Below are 26,364 nucleotides of genomic sequence, written 5' to 3' on the forward strand. Positions count from 1 at the left end.
AATACTGCCACCATGTGGACAAAAATGCTGGACTTCAACCAATTCACAGCACATACAGATTGATTGTGCTCATATAAATGTTATTGGTTAGGCAAGACAGGGACATTTTTAATAGTGCCTTTTTCTCTAAAACTATACTGTTACATAAATCCAATTAGATGATTATGTGCCTTTGTGATTATCTATGTTACATGAGTCAAAACATTTAAATTATGACAAAAAAATAAATGTTTCTACTGTTTATAACATGAGTTGTGATGAATGAACTTGCCCCAAAATATGTGACAATTGTCCCAGCTATGGGGCAAGTTTCAATTTTGTATACCCTCAGATAGAGTTGCTTGAGTTGTGACCTGTGAGTTGATATGAGTGACTTGCAAGTTGCAACACGTCCTCTTTAATATCTTGTATCTTTCTCACAATCTGTTCTCCTCCATCTTATTGTTTACCATGCACACTCTCTTAACTCCTTTCATTACAATAGTATTTTCTATTGCTTTCTTTATCTATTCTTCTTTTTCATCTGTTCTCTCGCTGTTCTTTTCCCCTCTAATGCATATCCTTCTCCATGTGTTATTAAGCCACTTTTCAACTCATCCCATCTGCCAAGATTCCTCACACATCTGGTCGATTTGGGCATTCTCCAGAAGGGAATACTTTGCAAGCCTGAAGGAAGGGAGAAATAGAAGGACAGAAGTACAGAAGAAAAATTATAAGAAAGAGAGGGTAGAAGAGACTGGGATACGAAACAAGAAAACCACACTAAAAATTGAACAATACGTAGCACTGTATCCATAAAGGAGAAGGTGAAGGGGAGAAGGCAAGAAACACAGGGACAGAAAAAAGGAGATATTTATGGCAGACATTCAGTCCCAAGACAAAGCCTGACCCCTGCAGTTTGTTTTCCACCCCACATCCAGGTTGGAGCATGGCGCTGTTCCCACTCTGCAAACGCCTCGCAGGTCAGTCAAATGTCACCATCACCACCACTGCACGCTCTCTAACTAACTCTAACCGTCTTCCCTTCCTATCTCCACTTTGCAAACTATCACAAACTCTACTCTATTTTATTGCTGTATAGATTTACTTAAATACTTGAATGCTGCACCAGGATACATACAGGAGATCTGTATTTAGGGAGGAACCTATTGGTTTGGCCAACAACAACAGGGTGAATGGAGATTTGAACTCATGAGCATAAGGTTGCAAGTCAGTCTATATCCTCTCTGCTACACACCAACTGTTGAGATTTTATGAATAGAAAGGTATTGAAGAGTATTAGCTTTGGTTAGGTTTGGGACAAAGGTTAAGAAACGGTTGACATTTCAAGGTGAAATTGCGTAAAATTGCACATGGTATTTCAGAATGATGTCATCCTGTTTAACTAAACAGATAATCAATATCATAACAGGCCCAAAGGCTGTGGCTGGATTTGAAAACGACTTCCTTTTTTTATACAGTTACTGACCACATTATTTCCCAACACTGAGAATGGCTCAATGGGCTGGGACGGTGTCCTGCAAAATGTAAGGTCATAGGTTAAAATCCAGCCACAACCATGATGCCTGTCATGATACTGATTATCAGTTACATGTAACTTAAAAAGTATGCCTTTGGTGCACCTTGTCACGATGTCACGTTGTCATGTCACCCTAACAGTAAACTGATGTCTCCAAATTCACTCTTGGATCTGCAGTAAAATACCACATCAATAAAATATGAAAGTGGGCAATTTAAAGGCACTGTTAAATGTTCCTCAAAGGCGCAATGTGAATGATTAAGTTCTGTTGTCAGTTCTACAATTCTATAATGATATGCATGAAGATTTTCTTACATATTTCTCATGTTAGTGTACAAGATATCTGAAGATGCACATTCTTTTCAATCTTAATGAAAATCTTGGATCAGAGCAACAGAGATTTTAATCCAATGTCCTGAAAAAGGGAATGTGGAGTCTAATTTGAATCTAAAAACCAACAGACACACAGTCTTCTTGATACAGTAAAGGCCTATAATGATATAGGGCTACGGGTGTGGTTGAGAGACAGGGAGAGAGAGAGAGGGAGTGAGAGATAGAAAGAGAGAGGGGGAGAGAGAGAGACTGTACAATAGGTGCATGCGAGAGGCTCAGCTGAGTTATGTGTCTGTGAGTGAGTACTGTAGGCCTACTTTACTATAATCCACACGACTGCAACAAATTATACTAGTTCAATGCGATTCAGTATCATCATGGATGTAATATGCACAACAATCCGTCTGTGTGATATGTGATCTTTGCGATACTGATATTTGTCTGTGTTATCTAAAGTGTACAAAACCTACCTTGGTAAGTTTAATGATTACAGCTGCGTGTGCTTAAGCCACAAGTCCACGCACACACAAAATGTGTGCTTGTGTGTTTCCAACAGGATCTGCCAGAGTGTTAAGAAAGCAGTTGGCCCTGTACTGCCTGCTTCTGTTTCTGCTTATATGTAAGTGTCCTTCAACATTGTTACATTTATCACATTCACTCCCCTGGAAGAAAAAGCACAAAAGCAAAGCATTTCTTGTCACATTGCCTTTTGTACAGTCACCTCATTTGCTATGAACCAACTGGAAGCTAAAACTAGTCGCGTCTTTTTTCTGCCCATTGGAGTCTATGGGCAGAAAAGGTTTGGGAAGCATGGAAAGGAAGCACAGAGTAAATAATATGAGATAAAATAGTGTTTGGGTGACATCTACAATATTTTGTGTACCTACTATATGCAAGGAATTCGTGAGACCTTTAGAAATGTGCAAACTCTGAGGTAAGCCTAAATGAAAATACTTTTCTAAACACATTCAAGTTGATCCGTGTCTGTAGTAGAATACTTGTAATATTCCTTCAGGTTGAAATTTCTTAGCTTTAATCGAACATATATCTGTCACAGTAAAAGTATTTTTTCCATCCAGACTTCCTTAAAGGCAGAAGAACGGCAGTCAAGATCGATAAACCCCCCATCTTTCGCTCTCTGGGATTGGACCTCAGCGTTGAGGCCAGAGCAGTGACTGAGGAAACTGTCAAGGAGAAGAGACAGCGCCTCCATCAGGAAACATGGTGGGGCGCTCCGCTGGTGTGGGGTGACAGTTCCATTTCAGTTTGGCGGAGAGACGAGTTTGGCCAACGGAGAGTCCACACCGGCCTGTTGACGCTAGCGGTGGGCGGTTACGCCGGTTTCCTCCCTCGCTTCCTGTCTTCGGCCGAACTCCACTTCCTACCGGGTGCCACCGTCACTTACTATATTCTGACAGACAGCCCTCGCACACTGGAGCCGCTGCCCCTTCTTGCCCCCAGGAGAAATCTGAAGATAGTCCCCGTGGCGGAGCTAGTTGGCTGGAAGCACCTAGCCCTGCGGCGCATGGCCTTGCTGGCCTCCGCCATCAAAGACCCAATTCGTAATGAGGTTGAGTATGTCTTCTGCGCTGATGTGGACCAAGAGTTTGTGGCCCCGGTGGGGGCAGAGATCCTTGGGGAACTGGTGGCCACGCTGCACCCGGAGCTGTATGGGATGCCACGGCACGCCTTCCCGTATGAGCGTGAGCCAGACTCATCGGCCTTCGTGGAGGATGGGGAAGGAGACTATTACTACACGTCAGAGCTGTATGGTGGCCTGTGCCCCGAGGTGTACACCATGGCCAGAGCCTGCTCTCAGCTCATCCTCCAAGACCAGGAGAGGGGGGTGCAGATCGCCGGTCTGGAGGAGAGCTACCTGAACCGCTACTTCATCAACCGGAGGCCCACCTGCGTCCTGTCGCCGGAATACAGCTGGTGGGAATCTGCCCTGGCCGCAGATGTGCCGGCAAAGAGGCTAGTCTCCCTAGGGAGGCAGTGTGAGTCTCTGGAGCCACAGAAAAGAGAGCAGCATGGCTGCTGAGATATGGGGACGCGTGGGGTGGTGAGATGAGTCCAATTGCTTGCTTGGCTCATGTGGTTTTGGCATGGTACTTGGGCTAAATGCGATTAGTTGTGACGATTACCAAACAAACTACTTCTACATGTGACCATGTAGGCTCCTTACTTTAACCTATGCACAGTAGTATGATACTCTGGTGAAAGCTGTGGATTTTAATGATATGTAGGATCTGCTGCAGGCATTTCTCTTTGAAAGGTGAGAAATGATTGCATGGATAGAATCCCAAAATGTATATTCTTGTGAATTAAGTGATCTATGATACCTTTGTCTATAGCCTCTTACAACGCATAATTTTTTAATAAAGGTTAAATAAAATAAATGTAAAAATTATGCTTTGTAAGAGGCTATAGACAAAGGTATATGTTAATTGTATGTTATGTTTGCGGGATAGCTACCTTGCACACAATGTTGGAAGGTAATTGGGTGTGCTCACGTAGCCTGGTCCTAACCAGACTCTGGTACATTGCATTTGTACAGAGAGTCTGGCCTCGCTCCATTGACAAGCGTTGACTTCCTTGTAGGCGGGTACTCTGTTGAAGTTTAAAACTATTGGATCTGCCCAGAGCCACTCTGATCTGCCATAACCAATCGCTAGCGTTCGCCTTAGCCAATTCCTTCACCACTACTGTAACAGAGCTAGCTGCCGTAGCTGGAAAATCAAACTGTTCCCGAACCCCGTGGGGAGGAGGGCCACAACATCATGGCCACCAACAAAACTCAGCAAAACTTGTTCTTGCTCCAGCTTTAGCTGTTGGATATTCGGTACTGTTGCCAAAACGGACCGAATGGCTTTGCTCGCATCTTTCTCCGCCGCCATTACGGAACTACAACACAAACTAGCGCACGACATCAACGTCATCGTTCTCAGCCACTCCCTCTGTTCGCTGATTCGCCGGTAGAAAATCAACCTGAAAAATCTGACTTACGTACCTCATGGCCAGACCTATGTACAGAAGCAAAAATAGAATTGAGCGGAAGTACGTAGGAGGGCAGAGCCAGGCTAGGGCTCACGCCTTCGGCGAGCACAACCATTGTTCTCTCACATATATATTATTATTTTTATTATTTTCCCACCCCTAAGGATCAATCAATATTTGCGCTACATAGACAACGCCAGTGTCAAAAGGTTCGTGTTGTTTGCGATTGCGTTGCTTGTATTTTCATTCAAGTTCCGTTGCACGGTTTAAATTGAAATTACGTGTGCTACAACGTCAGCACACGTTGGCAACGACGCACAACTACGACGTGCATAGATGTAGTAAGACTGTTGCGCACAGTAGGCTACTGGCAGCATTATACATTTAAGTAATTCAAGACTTGCATGTACATTAAGTAATTTCACATTAAATAATGTATTTAAACTCAAGCTTGTGTGGTGTGTCGCTGTCTTCAATGCCACAGCCTAAACTTGATGTCAAAAGAAACGTTTTTCATTTCCGGCGCATTCAAACAATCCCCTTAAGTTTGGCTAGCACAGCTAGGCTAGCCTAGCCTAGCACAATTTACCGAGGTAGAAGCTGACCTCAAAGGTGGTTCTAAATGAATGAATGCAATATGAGTGGGCTAAATGCTTGAAAATATCACTACTGTAGAAGGGAACAACTTAAGGTGACGTTTAAGTCATATAGGTTAGGTTCATTCTACATAACATTTAGTCATTTAGCAGACGCCCGTATCCAATATACAGAAATATCAGTTGTAAAAATTACAGTTAATAAACGTACCCATCTGCAACCGATGCAAGCAAGCACACCCTACAATTTCCCCAGAAATTGTACCCTCTCTAGTTACAGAGTGATATTCTTTAAATTAACCTAATCTACTTGAATAGAATGTGTGTGCAAGCCTATCTATTCCACAAAGGGGACAACAAAATAATTAAAAAACAACCTGTCTCTTTAAATGAAACACTCCTGCCCCATTAATGTCAGCTTTAAGATAAACTGCACCACCACCTTTGTGATTTTCTGTGATAAGAGTCAACAGTGTGAGAGCCCACTTTCCCCGCAAATGGCCAATTATTAACTATCTGTTAGAAGCTGCTGTTAGAAGGGCCTTCAATCCTAGCTGTGAGGAAAGTAGACACAACAGCAGGATGATGCTGCTAATTCTTCCACGTCTTTATATTGCCAAAGGTTGAAGGGAAAGAATGGAGATGTATGTATGGAGAACATCAACAGAATGTTGATGAGCATACATTTTCCTGTATCGGACCTGCCTTGAATGCTTCGTTTCTCTCCCTTTTCTCTCAACTTTGCAAGCTAGTCTGTAAAAAAGCAGATGGGCTTTTTCCCACTGCCAACACACCATAGCCTAAGGACCAAATTAGCACGTGTGGCTGTCCTGCTGCCTGAAGGAGCTCCCAACAGTTGAGGTCACGTTTCCAAATAACACCCCTCTCAGGATGATCAACTGGCTGAAGAACCAATCTTTATTGACCAACCGTGTGGCAGCGTAAACTGTTATGTAGGTTAACAGTTTACTGTCTTTGGATTCTATTGTACTTATTCAGTTGTTTCCACAAATACAGTTAAAACTAGTTTTAGATTCGCGTTCATCATTTTGGGGGAAATTTAAGTTTGTCCTAAAATGGTGGAAAACCCAACAATACTTAAGATGTTCATTATTTACATTTTTAAAACTACTTAAGACAGGGATTAATGCAATGAAATTGGCTACCCACATTTGAGGGAATGGTTAGATCTGTTTCACTATATAATCATACAGGTTACATGTTTTGAGTTGAACCCCTATGATTAATACTCACACACAACGAAAGTAATAAATCCTTGTTTGGACAAAATTTTAACTTATTTTCAGACCCCTTCACTTTTAGTACATTTTATTGTGTTAAATAAAATGTGTATTTTTGCCAGTTAATCTAAGCTCAATTTCCTTATAAAGACAAATGGAAAACATGTACAAAAAAAAATAAAAAATACAACTGAAATCTCTCATTTAAATAAGTATTACAACTCTCACAGTACCTCTGTACTTTATAGAAGCCCAATTTGCAGCAATTACAGGAGTGAGTCTTGGCCACAGCACATCTCTTAAAGCTTTGCACACCTGGATCTGGGCAGTTGATCCCATCCTTCTAGGCAGATCTTATCAAGCTCCTTCAATGAACTGCTATGATCTGCAGGTCTCTCCACAGATGTTCTTTGGGGTTATTATGGGCTTAGGTGGGGTCACTCAAGGACGGTCAGAGACTGCTGAAAGGTAAACTGTAACCCCAGTCTGAGGTTGCGTGCGCTCTGGAGCAGGTGTTCTTCCAGGATCTCTCTGTATGTATCATATATATCATAGCATGATGCTACCACCACCATGCTTCACCTTAGGGATGGATTTAGCCAGGTGATGAGCAGTGACTAGTGTTCACCAAACACAGGGCTTGGAGTTCAGTCCAGAAAGTTACATTATTGTGTTATCAGACCAGATATTCTTTTTCTCATATTCTCAAGAGTCCTTTACATGCCGTTTGGCAAACTCCAAGCGTGTCATAAGCCTTTTACTCAGGAGTGGCTCCCATCTAGCCACACTACTATGAACGCCTGATTGATGAAGTGCTGTTGAGATGTTAGTCTTTCCGGCAGGATCCCCCATCTCTACAGGGGACTTCCAAAGTTCTCAGAGTGAGCGTTAGGTTCTTGGTCAACTCCATGAGCAAAGCCCAAGACGCATCTCAGTTAAATAAATCAAACTGGATACATCTGACCACAATTGGGAGTACCACAGCAAAAGTCTAAATACTTATATAAATGAGAGAGTTCCATTTAAGATTTTTCATGAATTCGCAAAAATGTCCAAAAGCTTTTTTATTTTGTCATTATGGGTGCTTGAATGTAGTTCAATGGTCAAAAAGTGATATTTTCTCCACTTACAATTACACCTACAACACGTGCTAAAATAAAAGAGGTTCTGAATATTTTCTAAAGACACTGTAGATGGAAGGAATATCTTTATCTCTTATTGTGGACTGATTAGCTTCAGGGGCAGTTCAGTGAGCATGTGCTGTTGATTATCACTGGTGTAGAAGCCTGTCCAAATAACACAATGATTAATTATTAACTTTTAAGTTCATCGCTTAAATTAGGCCTAAAAGTAGTAAGAGAGAATGAGTGCAAGTAGAGAGTTTGGCAAATAAGAAAACATTCATTAAGCTTTATTTTTTGACAAAATTGAAAACCTGTATATGAGCAGTTTAAGGAGGCCCCTTCAGGCCCAGGAGTGCTATAAGATGCCTTATAGCACAGGATGCCTAATATTAATAATAACAGACCAGGCCAAAGGAAATCTATTGAGCCAACACTTAACCTGACAACAGTTCTTGTGTAAACAATTTGGATGAAATCTGATCATTTGAGATGAAATGACTCATATGAATTTTCGCCTAACCTTTTGCACCCAAAATATGTTTTAAATAATTGACTTAGTATAACACAAGATCCACTGAAGATGTTTGTTGTGATATACAGTACATGAGCCCTATCACGCTAACAAGAGATACTTTGGCCAATGTGTACACTTCTGTGTAAGCTCATGAGATGTTGTTATCTGGGAGGGTGACTAAGTCTCACTGTGTGTCTGTGTACGTGAGCGAGTGTGTGTGTGTGTGTGTGAGGGGGGAGGGGGTAATGGGACTAAGCTGTCAGGATGGGTGTGGTGGACAAGCTAGAGTAATCTGCTGGATTCACACTGGCTTTTCCACACCCTTCTAGAGGATACAACAACTAAAAAATGCAGCATAACCCCTTGTTTGAAGGAACTGACTCAAAGACAGTTTTATGGTTTAAAATACAACCCAGTTGTGACTCCTTCAAAATGTTTGAGCCTGACTGTGTATGTTAGACACAGTTAAAGGCTGATTTTACAGGTCAAATTATGATAAGGTGTCTAATAAATAATAAAACGAAACTTAATGGGGAAAACCTCTTGAAGGGAAAACCCTATTACTACATAATACTTTAAATCTTAGAACACATTCATTTTAGAAATGTGGCAGTGAGTGGTGCCAGCTCTTGTAAACTTTTATTTGGGAGGAAAATATTTCCTTAATATAAGTTAGTAGGATTCATAAAAATGTTTTACTGTGATGCTGACATAAATGTGTGCATGTTCATGCATTACAAATTGACTACACACTATTATCGTTCTATGACGTCATAATGGCCAGAACACAGCTGATCATTTTAATCATAGATATATATAAAGGCCTATATCTATGATTTTAATGGTCGATCTCACAACAAAGTTCGACTACAAAAGACAGACAGTCATTTTAAACAAATGCAGGAGTACAGCTCCAATTACATTTTGTTCCCCGACTGACAAGCCAACTCAATCAGATCCAAATATGTTGAACGAACCCCTTGTATGAGTCCCTCCCCTTGAATTTGAGCTAGGTAGCTTGAGCTGCTGCTATATGCTCGGACGTCAGAGGGACGATGGTGGAGGGCTGGTAAAGATGGCGGCGCTCTCCGAGGATGGGAGGTATGGACTGAATTGTGGCCGACGGAACGCAGACGGAATCACCGTTTTGCATGTTAAATTAACAGAGACGGCATTTAGAGCAATAGAGAGCTACCAAAACTGTAAGGTAAGTTGATCCTAAGTACTTTCATGGGGTGTCAAGGTTCCCTAAAACTGGTGAGGAAACTGTCATATGTTGAGTTTTCAGAAACTAAATAGCTAGCTGTAAGATAGCTAACAACCTCAAAAAACACCTTTTTGAGTGCCGTCAAAGTACTAGCTGGCAAACTGTTAATCCATAGCTGCAACTAACCAGTTTAGATAGCAAGCTAGTAACACATCCTTTGAACAGAATAGGGCTCCGTAGCTAGACTAGCATTTTTTGCTACATTTAACTGGTCGCAATGGATGTGCTTTTCGGATGCAAGTTAGCTCTGGCACTGGCTTTTCTACTCTTGTCACACTGCCAAAACAAGTAAAATGGCTCGGATTGGCATTAACTAGCTTGTCTAAATTCTATATTTACGATCTAAATTGTTAGCAAGTCCATCAACCTTGCTAGGCAAGCCAAGTTTGCCAGGAAGGAGTAGACTAGTCTATTTGTGTCAGCCATAACTAAGTATTAAAGTTAGATAACTTATTTCGCTTGACAGCTATTAACAAGTAAACTGTAGTTGATTCATGGCAACGAATCCAACAAAATGCCGTCAAAAAGTAGCTAACAAAACCGGCAGTTACAATTAAATGTAACTTAAAGGGACCTACCACGTATCATGTAAAACTGGGTACGAGCCCCAGCAAAAAAAACTTGCTTGCTAAGCTAAACATATTTAACCCTTCTGTCCCAATCAAAGAGAAAGATAAACTGCCTGCACGTTTTCGCGTTGATTAGCTATTTCATTTGATTTCAAACGTCTTGATCAAATGTTACTTAAACACATTTCTGTAATATCTTTTGAAAGACGAAAGCTCGTTAACGTAAGGCTACCTGAGACTGCAAATCTTGTTCGAGCCTCAAGGAAATTTGTCAGCTGGGCACTCGATCATAGTGGACATTTTCTATTATCTGTACCAGGTCACTATAATAGTTGCTGTTGTGGACTGGCGGAATTGTTATTTACGTTGCATTTGTATCATTTCTACAAATACAAATGCTCGTTATTCACGAGAGGACTCATAACAGGATTAAGACATACACACTGACACTTGAGAAACTACTTGACAGGACAGCCAGAATTAAGTGGTGGTAGTAAAGCATTAAGGTTGCACTTCAGTGGTATGATGCAATTTAATTCCTCCACACTGGTATCTGACTGAAGTCAACTGGTGCTTTACTGGCATGTTCTAAAGTATTTTTTTCATGGGGCTGTGACAACTCTTAGATCCACTGCTAGTGGTTGATACCTTTTTTTAAACCTTTGGACATCATCCAAAGGTAAAACTATCAACAAGCTAAGGTGTATCTAAAATAACAGAAAAATAGCATTCGTTTTGATACCTGGCTAGGAAACGAGAATATTTTGTGATTACCAATATACCTAACGAATAGAAGGATTTCACACCAATATAGTTACATTCACATTCGTGGCATCAATAGTGTGCTATTTTTCATAATTTTTTTATACTTTGCCATTGGTTCATGAATGGGAATTAAGCTAGTTAAAATGGAGCTCCCTCTAGAGGTGATTCAATTAAAAAATATATAAAATACACTTAAATTTAGCCTAGATATAGAACACCACCCCAACAGCAGGCCTATTGTCCCAGACAGCTTTTACAGATCCCATCAAAATGATCGCATCTCAGGGGTCCACTTCTTTAGAGAAATCTGGTATCAAATCCAGTAACCTCACAGTCCATTGACTGGTCCAGTATTTATTTTGGCCTCCTTCAAAATTTCCTATTTGAGTAATTGTGTACAGTCCCTAAGGTTGACATGTCTCTTGTCACCAAAAGGTATTTTGAGATGTCACCGGCCTAACCTGTTAAAAACAAATATAGTCTAGCTAGCTAATCCCAGAGCTGTGCAAATGGTTTTATCTTGGCTTGCCACAACAGAGATAGGCCTATAGCCTACACCAAGGGACTACTCTGGCTCAGGGAGGAACAGAGGGCAAAATCCCAGGGAAGTTCAGTGGAGTGTCAATAACAACCTTGCATAACACCCGGTTAGATTGCTGATCAGCCAAGCCTATACCTAGAATGGTGAGAATTCCATGTCAGGCACTTAGGGCCCATGTCAGTGTACGTACATTCAACAATGTTGGAGTTTTAATGTGAGTGTAACGATTTCATTCCTGTTCACTTTCTTAATCTCAAAGGAAATCCAACAAGGGGGACAAAAATGTTTTACAAGAAACTAGTTACACATTTTAAATCTGAAGTGGGAAGGGGTCTGTGGTGCAACATCGGATTAAACCAACAGTAGCTTAGAGAAAGCTGTCAGCAAAAAATTCTAAGCGGGGCACTTCACCGGACAGGTAGCATGACCATGACACTGATACAAGGAATATGAGCTAACACTCCTGGATCTGAGCAATTCTTTTGTGACCAGCAACAGGCGTATTGTACAGTGAACGGTTAGGCCGCACGCTGCCCTGAACAGCAGTCCACCCAGTCTCCTGCTGACTGAGCAGCCAAAACTGCCTGCTTTCTGTTTCTCTGACTCTCTTTAGTCTGTGTGGGGGCAGAACTAGCCCAGTGGCTGCCCAAGCACAGGCTGCAACCCTTTCTGTCTGTGGTGACATGAAATGCGATCGGGACTGCGTGTGTTTGAGTGCCTGTTGGGGGATGGGTGAGTCCACTGTTGCTAGTTTGACTCTAAACTTCTGGAGAAGAAACCTGTAATAAGTTCAGCTTCATTCCCTAGCATAAGTTCCATAAAGCACTGTTTATTTGTCAATTGCTCGCCTCTAATTTAGGTGTAGGTTTTTTTTCTTCTAGGTTGAAGAAAGAAAGAAAAAACGAGCAACTTTTATAGTTTTGCTTGGGTGTAGATGTGGAAATGGTCAGTAATTTCCTCTGCTTCATTTCTTTTATTCTTTCAATATCAACACCAAATCTGAGCGGAACCATCTGGAAACAATGATGGCATATCAGTAGCAGATATATACTTCGAGTGAAAAGGCCTATTATGACTCCCCTTCCCTTCCCACCCCACTAGGCTGGAAGATGTGCATGTTTGAGGTTACCACAAACACAAGCTTCAAAAAGTCTGCATAAAAACAACCTTTCCAAAATACCTCCATCAAAACGACCACCTCTTTTTCTGGAGTTCACTTTCACATATAGCTCACCACTGACGTCTTGGTGTTAAAATGTTTCATGCAACGTTTTATGGCAAATATGTTTTGAAAAAGGGTCATTGGTTCCTTAAAATGTTTCTCAATCAGGTCAAATTAATACCCAACAATTATTAGCCTGTTTTCTATACTTTTCTAGGTGAAATGGCCCACATTATTGAGTCCAGTGATTTTGGACTGAGTTGTAGGCTCAATGACTGTCAGACTAGATGTGAAGTTGCAATGCAATTAAGTCCGCATTTAAAAGAAACGAGGGTACTTGTAGGCAACAATTTGAATGGTTTTTGATTTGTAAATTGATTAATTCTCCTCTCTTCCAGAATGTACCGTCCTCACAGCCCTCAATACAATTCAAGGGACTCCAAGGCGTAAGTCCTCACTAACCATCTCAGTGCTCCTCATACCTTGTTTTAGACATGTTTTAATATCATACCAATATCCAGATAAATTAGTGTCATGAGATGTTATCAGGTGCCATACTAGATACATCTCTTTCAACCATCAGTTCCATAAAACATGTCAGATATGATTCTGGCCAGTGTTGCATTACTAATTGTGTTGATTCAAGTGAAATATGGATTGTTAGTGAAGGGGTAAATTTGGAAACTTGTGGAGCCCTCCCCCCCCACCATGTTGTGAAAGCATCCGGTTTACCCCTGACCGCCTGTGCGCTTACCCAGAGCTCAACTTTCCCAATGTATGTCTATAAATACCAGTAACAGTCAAGTGAGTCTGCAGCTGGACTAGACTTGGTCTTTCTCGGTCTTACTCACTCTAAAACACACACAGGCACACACACAAACAAACGCACAGCATCTCATACCTCAGAGCCTCTTTTAGGACATGCTATCAGTAGTAATGTGTGGTGGGGAAGTAAAGAAAAACATTTATTTGATGCAAATCTGTGAATTGTTATGAGTTTGGAGAGCAAATGTGCATCTCGTGCAAATTATTCAGTTTGAGGGCCAAACCTGAGGATCTACCAATTTTCTTAAGGGGGGATTCATTGATTGACTTTCGACCATTAATTAGTCATGTGTGTGTCCATGTGAACCCCACAGCGCATTCAAATCCCCAGGACTGATAACTTGAACGGGTCCCATAACTTTGACTTCTACCTGTCCAACGTGGGCAAGGACAACCCTCAGGGAAGCTTCGAGGGCATCCAACAATATGTGTCCAGGTAAGTCCATGGCTGCGTGGTCACTGGTTCTTTCGTCCACCACTTTCAAGGTCAACATGTCGAGTGCTTCCTTTCACAAAAAAACTTTTAACACAGTTCTCTGCCAACGACTCCCTTTCTTAGCTCGGGGAAGGCCCACCTTACGTCCCTGGGGACGATCCAAGACAAGGTCACCGTATGCGCCACCAACGACTCCTATCAGGTGACCAGGGAGCGCATGACCCAGGCCGAGGAGGACACTCGCAAACGGGGGACCAAAGTCATCAAGCCAGGGGGGCAATTCCGAGGTGAGTCGGCAGAACCAGATGTATCCTGTGTGGATGGTTGGAACTGCCCAGTCCTCTGGGTCACCCCCACAAGTGGACACTGAAGGGTTAAGGGGGGGGGATAGGATTTTAGGGTGGTCGCAATAAGGTTTGTGTCCCCACAGCCCATGAAATGGCTCCTTTGTTTCCTACCCACGTTGCTTTTTCTTCCCTTTGTGTATCCGAAGGACTGAATAGGTGAAAGCGATGTCATTGAAAGCTTTCAATGGAGGGAGGTAGGCTATTGTTTTGGCCAGACTAAGCCGTTTGCCCTTTGGGCTTTTTTTGATTAGCGCTTCCCACTGATAAGTGTTGAGGAAAGGAAGTTACTTGTTTAATTGACATTTTTGCTGATCTGTCCATTTCTTTAGTTTCTCCTCTTAATAAATACCCTACACTGGACATAAATAAAGCCTTTTCTCAGTCACTTCCAACACCTGTAAACTAATAATTTGCCCATCGCAATATACGGCTGGATTGAGGTCAAGGCAAGTGTAAAAGTAAATCTTGGTGCTAATCTTATTTGTCAAGCCTGGTTTGTTACTGTCCCATCTGGCCATTCAAAGATAGGAGAGAGAAGGGGAACGGGGATATGTAGAAAGTGCAATGTAATAACCTTATGTTGATGTAACCACGGCCCAGTGCCAAATCTGGCATATAATTGACCTGAAACTTACTTCTCACACTGCTTAGGAAAGGGCCGGTGTGAATACTCGAAAGGCATTTTTCGGTCTTTACTTCTGGTCTGCCCTCTTAAACCTTGTTCGTAATCTCTGGTCTGACGTGATGGCATAGGTTTAACCACATGCCCGTCTGCACACGTTACCAGGGAATAGTCTGGGCAAATCCTTGACTGGGAAGGGACCGAGGTGTGTTTCCAAAGGGTTCAAACGGGTGTCGGGTTCTTTCCCGCTGAAGTTCGATTTCCGGCCCCTTGTGCAAGATCAAGAGATTTGGTGTCACCAAAATAGTTAATCTGTTGTACTTGTTATGTCATTTACCAAGAGAGGGAGGATGTGCGTGTGGGATCTCCAAAAGCTTTTTTTGTTGTTGTTTATGATATAACTTGCCGGAACGCTACATAAATCATTGTTGTCAAACTGTCTTGTTTCCCAATGTGTTCTTTGTCCCTGGGTGAACAGTGCCTTCTACACACACAGGCATACTTGTATGTGCTTAGTAGCCTACGTGTAATTTGAATACATCAACCCAGCATTGAAAGTAGCAGGTTGCCTAACCTGCTACTTTTTCGTTAGTGAAAATCATTCATCTCTGAAGGTTGACACAGTTTTATTGCTTGTGTCTGAAATTAAAAGATTAGGATACAGACTAAGCCTACATTTTATATGATGTGTTAGTGACTGATAAATCCATGTCTTGACGTCTGGAACAGAATCAACATAGCCTATACTTATATTGTGAAAGGCTTGTTGGAACAATGTAGCCAAACATTTTAGGTCGGTAGAAATGCAATTAAAGTGGTGTGACTAGCACGTGCAAGGTCTCACTTCTCCACAAACTAGAAAAGTTCATTTCTGTCTTCTTTCTGCCTCCGGGGGAACAATTTGCATACACAGGCCCAGATGGAAACTGGGAAATGAGAGGGTTAATGGCAACAGAGGAAAGGGCTGGGGCATAGGCATGTCACAGCTGGCTTGGGGTTCACATTGTACGAGCACACAAAGTTACACTTTGAACGTATGAATATATGCTTGACTCATCAGGGAGTGATCACGCAATCCTTATCCTGAGTGTGATTCCATTTGTTATCAAAACGGTTGTTGAAACATTTTGCATAGTCGGTTTAGCATTCGAGTGGACATCATAGCGTGGGGTCATTATGTACCTGGCCGTAGTTGTTTTCAGTTTTACTTGAAGTATGGCATGGGGGTCTACAGTGACTGGCCCCACTTTAGGGTATAATGATGATCATTTGACACAAGAGATACACTTGCCCCGTGGACTCAACAGGCTGTGGAACAACAAAAAAGTTTGAGAACAGGTGTGCTACGATACACTTTGTGGTCTAAAGGCACCACATCATTCTAGTAAAGGGAAGGCAGCGAACCGTAATACGATTCTCAGTCTAACTTGTAATCTCTTAAAGAGGTTTCGAGTTTTATAATCATTTAAAGTGAGCCGTGTCAGGAAATGTCAAGTCATCCTGACTCGGCGAAAGGCTGAGGCGTCTGTCGGAGGCCGCGTTTGAGAAAGCACTGATCTGCCACGATCAAATTTGTTCAAAGCTGTGTACATGCTTTCACCTATCTTGTTCTGCTAAAGAGCAGAGGCTGCCTCAAGCTATAGAGGCGTGAGGGATAGATGCATATTTATACTGTTGACCTGGCTAATGGGTTCAGGACCTTCTTCACATCCCCCCCTCCCCCTCCCACCTCACAAATGTTTTAATAAATTCTCCTCAAACCCCCTCAGGTAAGCAAGTCCACATCCGAAAACCAGCACCGTCGGCCCCTGACCCCGTCCCGGAGCGCAAACGCTCCACGCCCATCAACCCAGCCAACACCATCCGCAAGTGCCTTGCCAACAACCCGGTGTCACAGCGACCGTACCGCGACCGCGTGATCCACCTGCTAGCAATGCGCTCCTACAAAAAGCTGGAGGTGCTGGCCAGGCTTCAGCGAGACGGCATGAGCCAGAAGGACCGCAACTCCCTGGGGAGCACACTGCAGCAGGTAAGGAAGGAGGGGGTAGAGTTTGTAGTCTTTGAAGACATCAAAGGTCCTGAATGACAAGCCGTTAACAAAGAGTACGGTAGAATGTATTAAGGTCTGCACTTCTTTCGACGGGGTGAAAACCAACAGTATATTACATTTGACCGACACCACTGATAAGGAGCACCTTTGCCCCTTGAATCCACGTTTTTCAAAAGGTTTCAAACCCGCCTTGGTGGTGAAATCACCCTGGGGTGTAAGGAGCTGCAGTTGTTCCAGAGGCGACATGTCACCGTTAGCCCTAAGGACCCCCTCCTCGCCCTTAGGCACTGGAGCACAGAAATGCAAATCACTCAGGGAAAAGGGGAAAAGCTAGGGAGACGAGTTCTCAACATAACAATGACCTTTATTCACACAATGGCTCAGCAGTGAGCACAGCCCCTTGGAAAGAAAACAAGCAGCCTTACATCTGAGCCGATTTCATCATGCATAAGTGTATACCACACGCGCGCTCTCTCTCTAAGACATACCTTAAGACGACTCCACATGAAAGCTTTATTGTACCATGTCTGGTACAATTGACAACATTCTTGACTTAATACATTTTTCTGTGCATGGCTTCGAGGCGAGCTGCATGTCCGTTTTGTCATTTGAAGGCTCAGGCAAAAAAGACGCAGGCATCATCACCAAGCCTCGTCTTCGTTTACCTGAGGTGCACGAGCGTTAGATCGGATGCTCTGCCCCAACCTCAAAGTCACTTGTTTTCATTCACGGTGTTTGTGTAGAATTATTATTAAATTGTACATGTCTTTATCGCTGTCACATTCATTAAACTCCCATGAACTCCAATAGAATAATGCGTCCTCCTGCAATCAATCCGGGCGCTGGCCTGCCCGGATCTCGGCCACAATCACCCCACTTTCTCTCTAGCTATTGACTGTTTTGGGAACGTTCGGAGAGAGCTCAATAATCTAAAAAGATGGGCATTTACTTTAGACGAGTGACTCGAATCGGACAGATAAAATGTTTCACTTGTTCAAAAGACATGCCTAAAGTGCTCAGTGTTCATCTCTATATCAACTGTTGCTCAAGTTGGACGCAAATACATCTGTCGAGGATCTAATCACACTGGATTGCTGGGTACAGTTGAATATTTGGTGCGTATTGATTCCAAATGATTTTGTGTACTGTGGATTTTACCAATTGGTATTTAGCGTGTAATGTTTGGGGACTTTAAGGAAATTGAATTTTAAGGAGGAAATGCAATTGAGGAAATGCAGACTTTTCTTTTTCATTTTCTTTTTTCAAAATGGAAAAAACCTTCTAAACTAGTTTACATTCCAGGACCATGTTGTCCTTCAACATCTACAGAAAACGACTAGGCTAATTGAGGATGTATGTATGTGCACCTTGTGTGTATTTGTGTGTGTGTGTGTGTGACAACAGGTGGCCAATCTCAACCCCAAAGACAATGCATACTCTCTGAAGGACTTCATCTACCGTGAGGTCCAGAGAGACTGGCCTGGCTACTCAGAGGATGATCGAGTTCAGGTGGACAGACTCCTGGCACGGTATGAGTGCTTTTATCACTAGAATCTGGGCTCTCTCCTCCCACACGGCTCCAGTGCCAGTCCTACAAAGCCATCCCCCTGACCATTGACTACCCCAGAACTCAAATCAACCATATAAATCACTATTGTTCAGACCAATGGAGCCAGCAACTAGAGAGCTTTAACATAAGCAGGACTTTGGGACTCCCACCAGTTATAAATCTTCTTGGATTTAGTTGTGTAATGAGCAAGGATCCATCCACCTGGCCAAGAACCAGGTTCCAATGCATTGTGAGTTTTAATCCAGATGTGGAAGATGCTAAATGATCTCAAGACTCCACACGCTTCAGGCGCCGTCTCTTAGTGAGAGCCACTTCCATTTCAGTTGTGGAGTCTTGAGATACTTGGTTGCCCATTTTCCACATCTGGATTGAAACTCCAATGCATTGAAATTAACCTGGTTCTCGGTTATTGCTAGTTGATCATACATCCTGTATATCAATAGCTAGCTTGAAGCAGAAGCCAACAGAGGCTATGACGGTTAGTAAGAACTATTAGCAATTGGCCTGTGATTTGCTTACCTCTCATATACACATTTGTATACAGGAAATTGGGTCTTCCTCCATTGGGAAATTCCAGCGGTTCCCCCAAAGATGACGTACCTTTGTCACCACAAGTAAGTGTGCACATGCAGCCCCCAAAAGCATTCTTACACGTTAAGTTTTGATACGTCTCATTATTTTACCATCAACAAACATATAAATACATCAAATAACTAGGTGTAACATGTTATGTATCTGCTACTCAGATGAATGTAGTATAATAATGATCAAATGATAATGCACACATGCCCCTTTTCTGTCTTAAACCTGCAATTTGGAACCTTGGGCTGCTGACTGGCATGTCTCTGCTTCTCGTTTACGTCTTTCAGAAGCGCCAGCCCGACTTTGACTTCATCGATCCCCTGATGCCCAAGAAGCCCCGCATCTCCCACCTCAGCAACCGAGGGCCCCCTGTCCCTGCCCCCACTACCACTGCCTTGTCCACCTCTCCACGTCACAGCCCCGTCACCACAAAGCGCTCCTCCCTCCTTCCCGCCAGCGCTACTGTGATCGGCCCCCACGTCCCCGTCTCCCACCAGCCGCCGGTATCGCACCACCACCACTCCCAGCATCACAGCCATCCCCACCCGGGCCCTGGTTCCAACTCTAACTCCCCCAGCACGCCAGAAGGACGAGGCACCCAAGACCTCCCAGTGGACCAGAGCTCCTCCTGTCGAGACCCCTCACCCAGCCCCTCCCGCAGCCCGCTCTCCGGCCGCACATCTCAGGATCGCTACCGCCCACCGGTCCAAACCTCCAGGGCCCCGGCCTCCTCCCCCAGCCGCAGCCCTATGTCAGCCGCAGCCCTGGATGGATACCGCCCCCCTGTCCAGGCCCGGGCTCCCTCCCCATCCCCCAGCCGCAGCCCCATGCCCGGCCATAATCTTCAGGATCGTTATAGACCCCCGGTCCAGACACGTGCACCAGCCTCTTTGCCCAGCCCCACCCGCAGTCCTGTTTTGAACCGCAACAATGAGGACCGATATCGACCTCCGACCCAGGGGCCCGGCTCTTCCATCTCCCCCAGTCGCAGCCCAACCTCTGGTCGCTCTCTCCAGGCCCTCTCCCCCAATCAGTCTCAGAGCCCTGCTTCCGGACGTACCCCACAAGACCGCTACCGCCCGCCAGCCCAGGCCCCTAGCACCAGCTCCTCGACCTCCCCCAGCCTGCAGCCGCGCACCTCCCTCACCGTTACCTCGTCAGTGGTCACCACTACGCCACCCTCGCCTAGCATCAACAACAACAGCAGCAGTAAGAAGCTCAAGAAGGCCAAGAAGCACAAAGAGAAGGACAAAGTGAGGGAGAAGGTGAGCGAGAAGAGGAAGGAGAGGGAGGGCCAAGCTAGCGGCCCCTCTGGGGTCCAGGCCGAGGAGGGCCAGAAGCCCAAGAAGAGGCACCGCCACGAGGCCGAGGAGAGAACCACCCCAGCCATCGCTAAGAACCCCAACTTGGACCAAAGTAGGTTTAGAAATCCTTTTAAGTTGGATTGTGGAAGCACAATTCTAAGGAATCTTTTTATACAGATGATCCTCTTGTTAAATTACGTGGGTTAGTGGTGACCTCTGTATATGTGAAGTCCATCATTGTGTATGCATTTGAGGGTCAGAATTCCAGCCAGTCTTTTTACAGTCTGTTTTACAACTTGTAAAAATAAAAATAAACAATGATAAATGAACATGTCTGTATCATGCTCGACATGTTAAGCACTCAATAATCAATTTACAAGACGATTTATCTTTCAGACTTTGGAATCTATCTCTGTATGTTTCACTAGGTACAGGCTTCCAAGGCCTAAGCCCCTGTACATGAAGGCATGCTAACTGCCAGGTCATGGTTCTGAATTTCACTGATTGAAAGCCATGTGCCTTTATGACCACAACAGGACTTTTTGCCCTTGCAATCATGTTAGACGTGACTTGGTGCACTTTGTCAGATACAGGGATTGAACCTGCTGCTTGCTGTAGTGCCTTTTAAATATTAGTCAGTTTGCAGTGCGATAACGAAGCTGCTACGGTTGGCACAGCCTTTTTCAGTCTTGACGTCAGCTTTCTCTTCATTCTTTAAACTTTGGATCTCTCGGTTAAAAGTTCATTTTTACTTATCAACCATTCAAAGTGACCCTCCTTTTTGGTCCTTTCCAAAGACATGTTATGTGCGTTTGAATTCTACTGCAAAGAACCAGGAAAAGGGTTTCAGACATTGCAGAAAATGTTCATCTTGGTTTCAAATAATGTAAAGAAAAAAAAAAGACGGGTCATGATTAGCCTTTGTGTAGTATAAAGAATAACTGATTCATCTCTGTCAACAGATTCTAAAGAGAGACCAGGTCACTCTACAGACCTCTCTTCCACCACTGTGATGCCAGATTACATTGCGTGAGTGACCCAATTCCCCCATCATGCTAATTAAAATCGATGTCTAATACCAGACTGATGTTTCAAATAAACCGTTAATTAATGAATTAATTCATTAAGATCTATTAACTTATTATTCATTCCTTACTTTTTCAATTTGTTTAATAATAGTGCAGTTCTGCTTATTTATTTTTTATTGAAATCTAAAATGACTGCAAACCAGTCCTCGTCTGTAAATTGAGCATGGATAAGAATTTGTCATTGCCTGATCGCCATCCCATTTCTTTGGATGCAACTGACGTTGGACACAGCCCAATAATGCCCCAGGTGAGGCGCACCACCATCTGATCCTCGTCCAGTTCACTGATCCACATCCCTGTGTCTGTCCCCCTGCAGGAAGTACACACCACTGGTCTCCATGGACCAGCGGCAGAGCTATAAGGATGACTTCAATGACGAGTATGACGAGTACCGCGTCCTACATGCTCGCGTGGAGAGCACCACCCGCCGCTTCACCCAGCTTGACGCCCAGTCCAGGAGGCTGCCGCCTGGCACCAAAGAGTACCAGGTAAGTGACCCCCCTCCCACCTTCATTATATGTGTGTGTGTGTTATCACTTCACATTATCACGTTACCATATTTGGCATTTACGTGTTATAGTTCTTTATAAACTTTCAAGAGAAGCTTGTTAGCAATGCTAATGAAAGTCTATGGAAATTGTATAAACTTTTCTTAGATTAGAATCTCCTGTCAGTTTTGTATTTTTAAGTAAGTAAATCACTTACATTTTACAGGAGGTACATGAAGAAGTTTTGAAAGAGTACAAAAAAATGAAACAAGTGAGTGTATATATTTAGTTTCGATGAACTTTCAATACAACAGTGCCATAATAAATCCTGCCTTAAATTGTCCTATGCATGTAGGAATGATTAAGTCTGATCTGTGTGTGTCACCCCACAGCATAGGCCAAACTACCACGAGGAAAAACAGCGCTGCGAGTACCTGCACAACAAGCTGGCCCACATCAAGCGGCTAATAGCTGACTTTGACCAGCGCAACTCGCAGGCCTGGCGCTAAGCAGCACAGAAAATTGAGGATACAGGTGGACGTAGCCAACAAAGTTTCTCAAATCTTCAAGACCACAGTATTGAAAAAGGATTAAATGGGAGTAGGTTCCATCAAGTTCATATTTATTCAGACACCCCTTTTTTTCCATTACCATTTTCCAAGCTCGTTACCTAAACTTTTTTCCCCAGCTTTCCTTTCCTCCTACCTTTTTTGATTCCAACAGCTTTAGTCTACTGCATTCTTTAAATTCTTTCTTATACTCCTCCCCCCTTTATTCACTGATGTTTTTACCCAAAGTTCCCTTTTAATACTACAATACCGGTTCGAGCGACATGCATGTGTGCATGTGAAATCAGGGGACTACTCATCTTTTCTAGCCTCCAGAAAAAGATTGGGGGGGGGGGGGGGGGGGGGAATTAAACATATTTTTGAAAAGCAGAGAAAATATTATACTTGTATTTAAGTTGAGGGGGGAAAAAACGGAGATCTATTTATTTTGAACTTATAGGAAAGAGAGGTGAAGTCAGCAGCTGATTTATTATTAACTTTTTCTTTTATTGAAAGCAATGCAAAAATATATACATATATTCCATGGGCCTTATGTGTTTGACTTTCTGTAGCCATTTTGCACGCATCCATGCTTTCTCAATTTTCCAAAATTGGCTTTCTGGACTCATTTCCTTTCACTTGCTATGAAAAATAAGAAAGTTATTTGGCATGTTGCTCAACATATTGCTCTTTTCAACCTACCTTACTTTGTTAAAATATTGAAGGACAGAAGTTGAGGATAGGAAGCCATTTTGACTGTTGAGACGCACCAATCATTTGTGTGCACATGGCTTGTTAATGGGTTGGAATGGCCTTGGGTGGGATAGTGGGTGGGGGGTGGGGTTACGAGGAGTATTGTCCCCAGTTTGTGGGTGTTACCCTGAGCACCATCAGTGTTTGATGCCCACGGTGCATAAGGGTGCCTTAAGGTGTTAGTTTACTCTCTGTTATGTCAAGTCAGTGAGAACTTTAGGGTGCCTGGGCCAACATGGCGGAACTATAACCGCCTGGTAAAGGCAATGCACAATTCGCGCAGTGTGCGTTTGGAAGTGCATGCATGTGTGATTGAGAGTGAGCATGCATGAATGAGAGAAGAAGAAGAGAAGCCGTGTGTCAATGTGGGGGTGGGTAGGGAAGTTGAAAGTTGTGTGTTTAAAAAAAAAAAAAAAAAAAAAGGAGTGCACAGAGGAAAAACACACGTGTGTGGGGAGGGGGGGGAGGGAGTGAGAAAATTTCAAAAAACAAAAAAAGCTGCTATCGTCTTTGTTTGAATAGCCAGAGCACTCGGGATCAACCTGGCGAGTTACATGTTCTTAATTGGGTCGAGATCTGTAAACCTCTTGAAGGACAGACTCCTCTCCAGCTTATTTAATGAAAAACAGGCTGTGTTCAGGCTGTGTTCTTGTGTGAAAAACAAAAATACAAATTACACTTCCACCAAAGGACAAATTGGTATTACAATGACAAATGTGTAATTTTCTTCTTGATTCCAACTTAGAAGTCAAAAGTAACGGAACTGTAGCAGAATTTACAATGGCATTTCTTTTCATTTTTTTTTTTCATCCCCCAACTGAATGCTGTTTCAGTTTGATGGATGGATGGGTTCTATGAAAATCAACATTAGACTTTATTTCATGATATCACATTAAGAGCTCCTAAAAGCTTAAGGGAAATATTGTTTACAAGCCTGTGTTAGAATGTTTGCCAAAAAAAATGTAATTACTGTTCTGCTATTCCAGTGGTGAGAAGGCCCTACTTGTTTCATCTTTATTTTGAGACATAAAAGATACTGGAAAGACTGGATACAAAAAAAATAATAATTTAATAACAGTATTTCCAACCGAGGGTGGGAGGTGGGGGCACTTGTGTACTATTCCCCTAAATATATGAAATTGATGAGAACTGTTGTCTCTGTTGCTGTGACACAATGTAAAGGTCTGCATCAGACTTCTTAGCTCCCTGGTTTCGCACCAGTTTGGTAGAGTTTTGACGCTCAAAGCAAACGTCAAATATTGATATTGTCAGATTGGGACGTTTTCATAACGTACGTGATCATTGTATCGTTTCTAAGGGCCAGTCTCTGCAGCGGACTGGCTCATTGGATTGGTCATTGTCACACCTACTGTGCAATTTATTAGTTTATTTTATTTTTAGGTGCAATTTTGCAATGTCACTACTTTTGTTAAATGTCCCACCATGACAGGGGTTATACAAAATAGTTATGTGGGATTTTTTTTTCTCTCCTTCAAAGCAACCTAAATGATTTCAAAACATGCAATCTGCAGTTGTATCTGGAAGAACTTGATATTAATAAAAACCTAAATTTCTTCCACGGTATCGTTGACGCCAATGAGCCATAAAGAACGACATCAGTTTCCATCCTCTGGCTAGAGTGATTTGCTCACATTTATTTAACCTTTTCCAGTTCACCACAAGCAATTTCCCAGAATTTGAGAAACAAGCCACAAGCAGCCCGGAATATGCTGGGCTGCGCTCACAATGTCTTGTCCATCCCTTGCTGTTCTGTCCCCACATTTCTTAGATTTTCTTCCCGAAGAGGGCTCTTGTGCTTCTGACAATGCTATACTTAGAGACCTTCTCTCCCCTGACAACCCTTGGGAAAGCATGAAGCATTTTCTAATTGTTCACATATGGCAGCACAGGGAATGACTGTCCCCCTTTGCAGCGTCAGCCAACGGATGGGGTAAGATTTGTTTGAAGTGGGGGTTTGATGGCATGGAAGGGCCTTGAGCACGTCATCAGAACAGTAATTTAAATAATAGAATTGTTGAGGGAACAACAGAGTTTTATGTATGTGTTATTTGAAGGGGAAGGAATAAGGTATTGAAGTCTTAATGACATGCAACTAGATATCACTGCAATGTGTTAGTGAGAGGGATGACTTGGTGTATGGATTGTGAAAACCTGCCCACCTGAAAATGCATTAATCAGTACATTAAAAGTCAACTTGGTTCAACATGAGTCCTTTTCATTATTGCATTCTTCTTTTACTAACCTTTTTTAAGTACCCAATACTTAATTGTTTACATTTACATTTATTCATTTAGCAGACGCTTTTATCCAAAGCGACTTCCAAGAGAGAGCTTTACAAAGTGCATAGGTCACTGATCATAGCCACAAAAACATTGCGAGTAGCCAAAACATGAAGCACACATTGTGAACAACCAAAGTAAGTGCCAAAGGGAAGAACCATAAGAGCATGTAGTTAAACAAGTTACAATTAAACAACATGAACCGCTATAAGTGCAAGTGTACCTGTGGAAAAAACAAGCAACAATAACAAAAACAATATCACAGCGAGTACAAAAAATTTAAATCAGTTACCACTAACCACAAGAGCAACAAGTCTCTAAGCAAGACTCATTGTGATCCTTGAGGAAACTAACATCGGGTCAAGCGAACCATTCCTAAGTACCGTTGTACTCCCGGAACAAGTGGGTCTTGAGCCTTTTCTTGAAGGTGGAGAGACAGTCAGTGTCTCTGATGGAGGTGGGGAGTTGATTCCACCACTGGGGGGGCCAGACAGGAGAAGAGCTTGTGTTGGGACCGGGCGGTCTTGAGTGGTGGGACCACCAGGCGGTTGTCTGAAGAAGACCGTAGGTGACGGGTGGGGGTGTAAGGCTGCAGGAGAGACTTGATGTAGGCGGGTGCAGTCCCGTTCACTGCTCGGAAGGTCAGTACCAGGGTCTTGAATCTGATACGGGCCATGATAGGTAGCCAGTGGAGAGAGATGAGGAGCGGGGTAACATGGGAGCGTCTGGGTAGATTGTAGACCAGGCGGGCCGCTGCGTTCTGAATCCTCTGAAGAGGGCGGGTTGCACATGCTGGGAGACCAGCGAGCAGCGAGTTGCAATA

At 43.1% G+C, this 26,364-nt stretch overlaps 2 protein-coding genes across 3 annotated transcripts; both read left to right on the plus strand.

Annotated features, from left to right (window-relative positions):
- Positions 1-665: 665 nt before the first annotated feature.
- Positions 666-4,236, plus strand: LOC134017632 (globoside alpha-1,3-N-acetylgalactosaminyltransferase 1-like). Of its 2 annotated transcripts, none has more exons than XM_062457496.1 (3): positions 666-962; positions 2,409-2,471; positions 2,932-4,236. In XM_062457496.1, the coding sequence occupies exons 1-3, from the start codon at positions 929-931 to the stop codon at positions 3,891-3,893; spliced, it is 1,059 nt and encodes a 352-aa protein (XP_062313480.1). In that variant the 5' UTR covers positions 666-928; the 3' UTR covers positions 3,894-4,236. The 2 variants fall into 2 exon arrangements, 1 of the variants encoding a protein (XP_062313480.1); XR_009929781.1 differs by lacking the exons at positions 666-962; positions 2,409-2,471 and adding exons at positions 2,505-2,613; positions 2,652-2,786 and having other exon boundaries at positions 2,932-3,069.
- Positions 4,237-9,182: 4,946 nt separating this feature from the next.
- Positions 9,183-23,036, plus strand: ell2 (elongation factor for RNA polymerase II 2). Its single transcript, XM_062457513.1, has 12 exons — positions 9,183-9,531; positions 13,027-13,074; positions 13,768-13,889; positions 14,013-14,176; positions 16,628-16,887; positions 18,313-18,437; positions 19,023-19,092; positions 19,348-20,476; positions 21,327-21,393; positions 21,769-21,940; positions 22,167-22,211; positions 22,333-23,036. Exons 1-12 carry the CDS (start codon positions 9,358-9,360, stop codon positions 22,447-22,449), a joined length of 2,493 nt encoding a protein of 830 aa, XP_062313497.1. The 5' UTR covers positions 9,183-9,357; the 3' UTR covers positions 22,450-23,036.
- Positions 23,037-26,364: the final 3,328 nt, after the last annotated feature.

The sequence above is a fragment of the Osmerus eperlanus genome, chromosome 1, assembly GCF_963692335.1.
Source record: "Osmerus eperlanus chromosome 1, fOsmEpe2.1, whole genome shotgun sequence".
In the NCBI taxonomy this organism is placed as follows: domain Eukaryota; kingdom Metazoa; phylum Chordata; class Actinopteri; order Osmeriformes; family Osmeridae; genus Osmerus; species Osmerus eperlanus.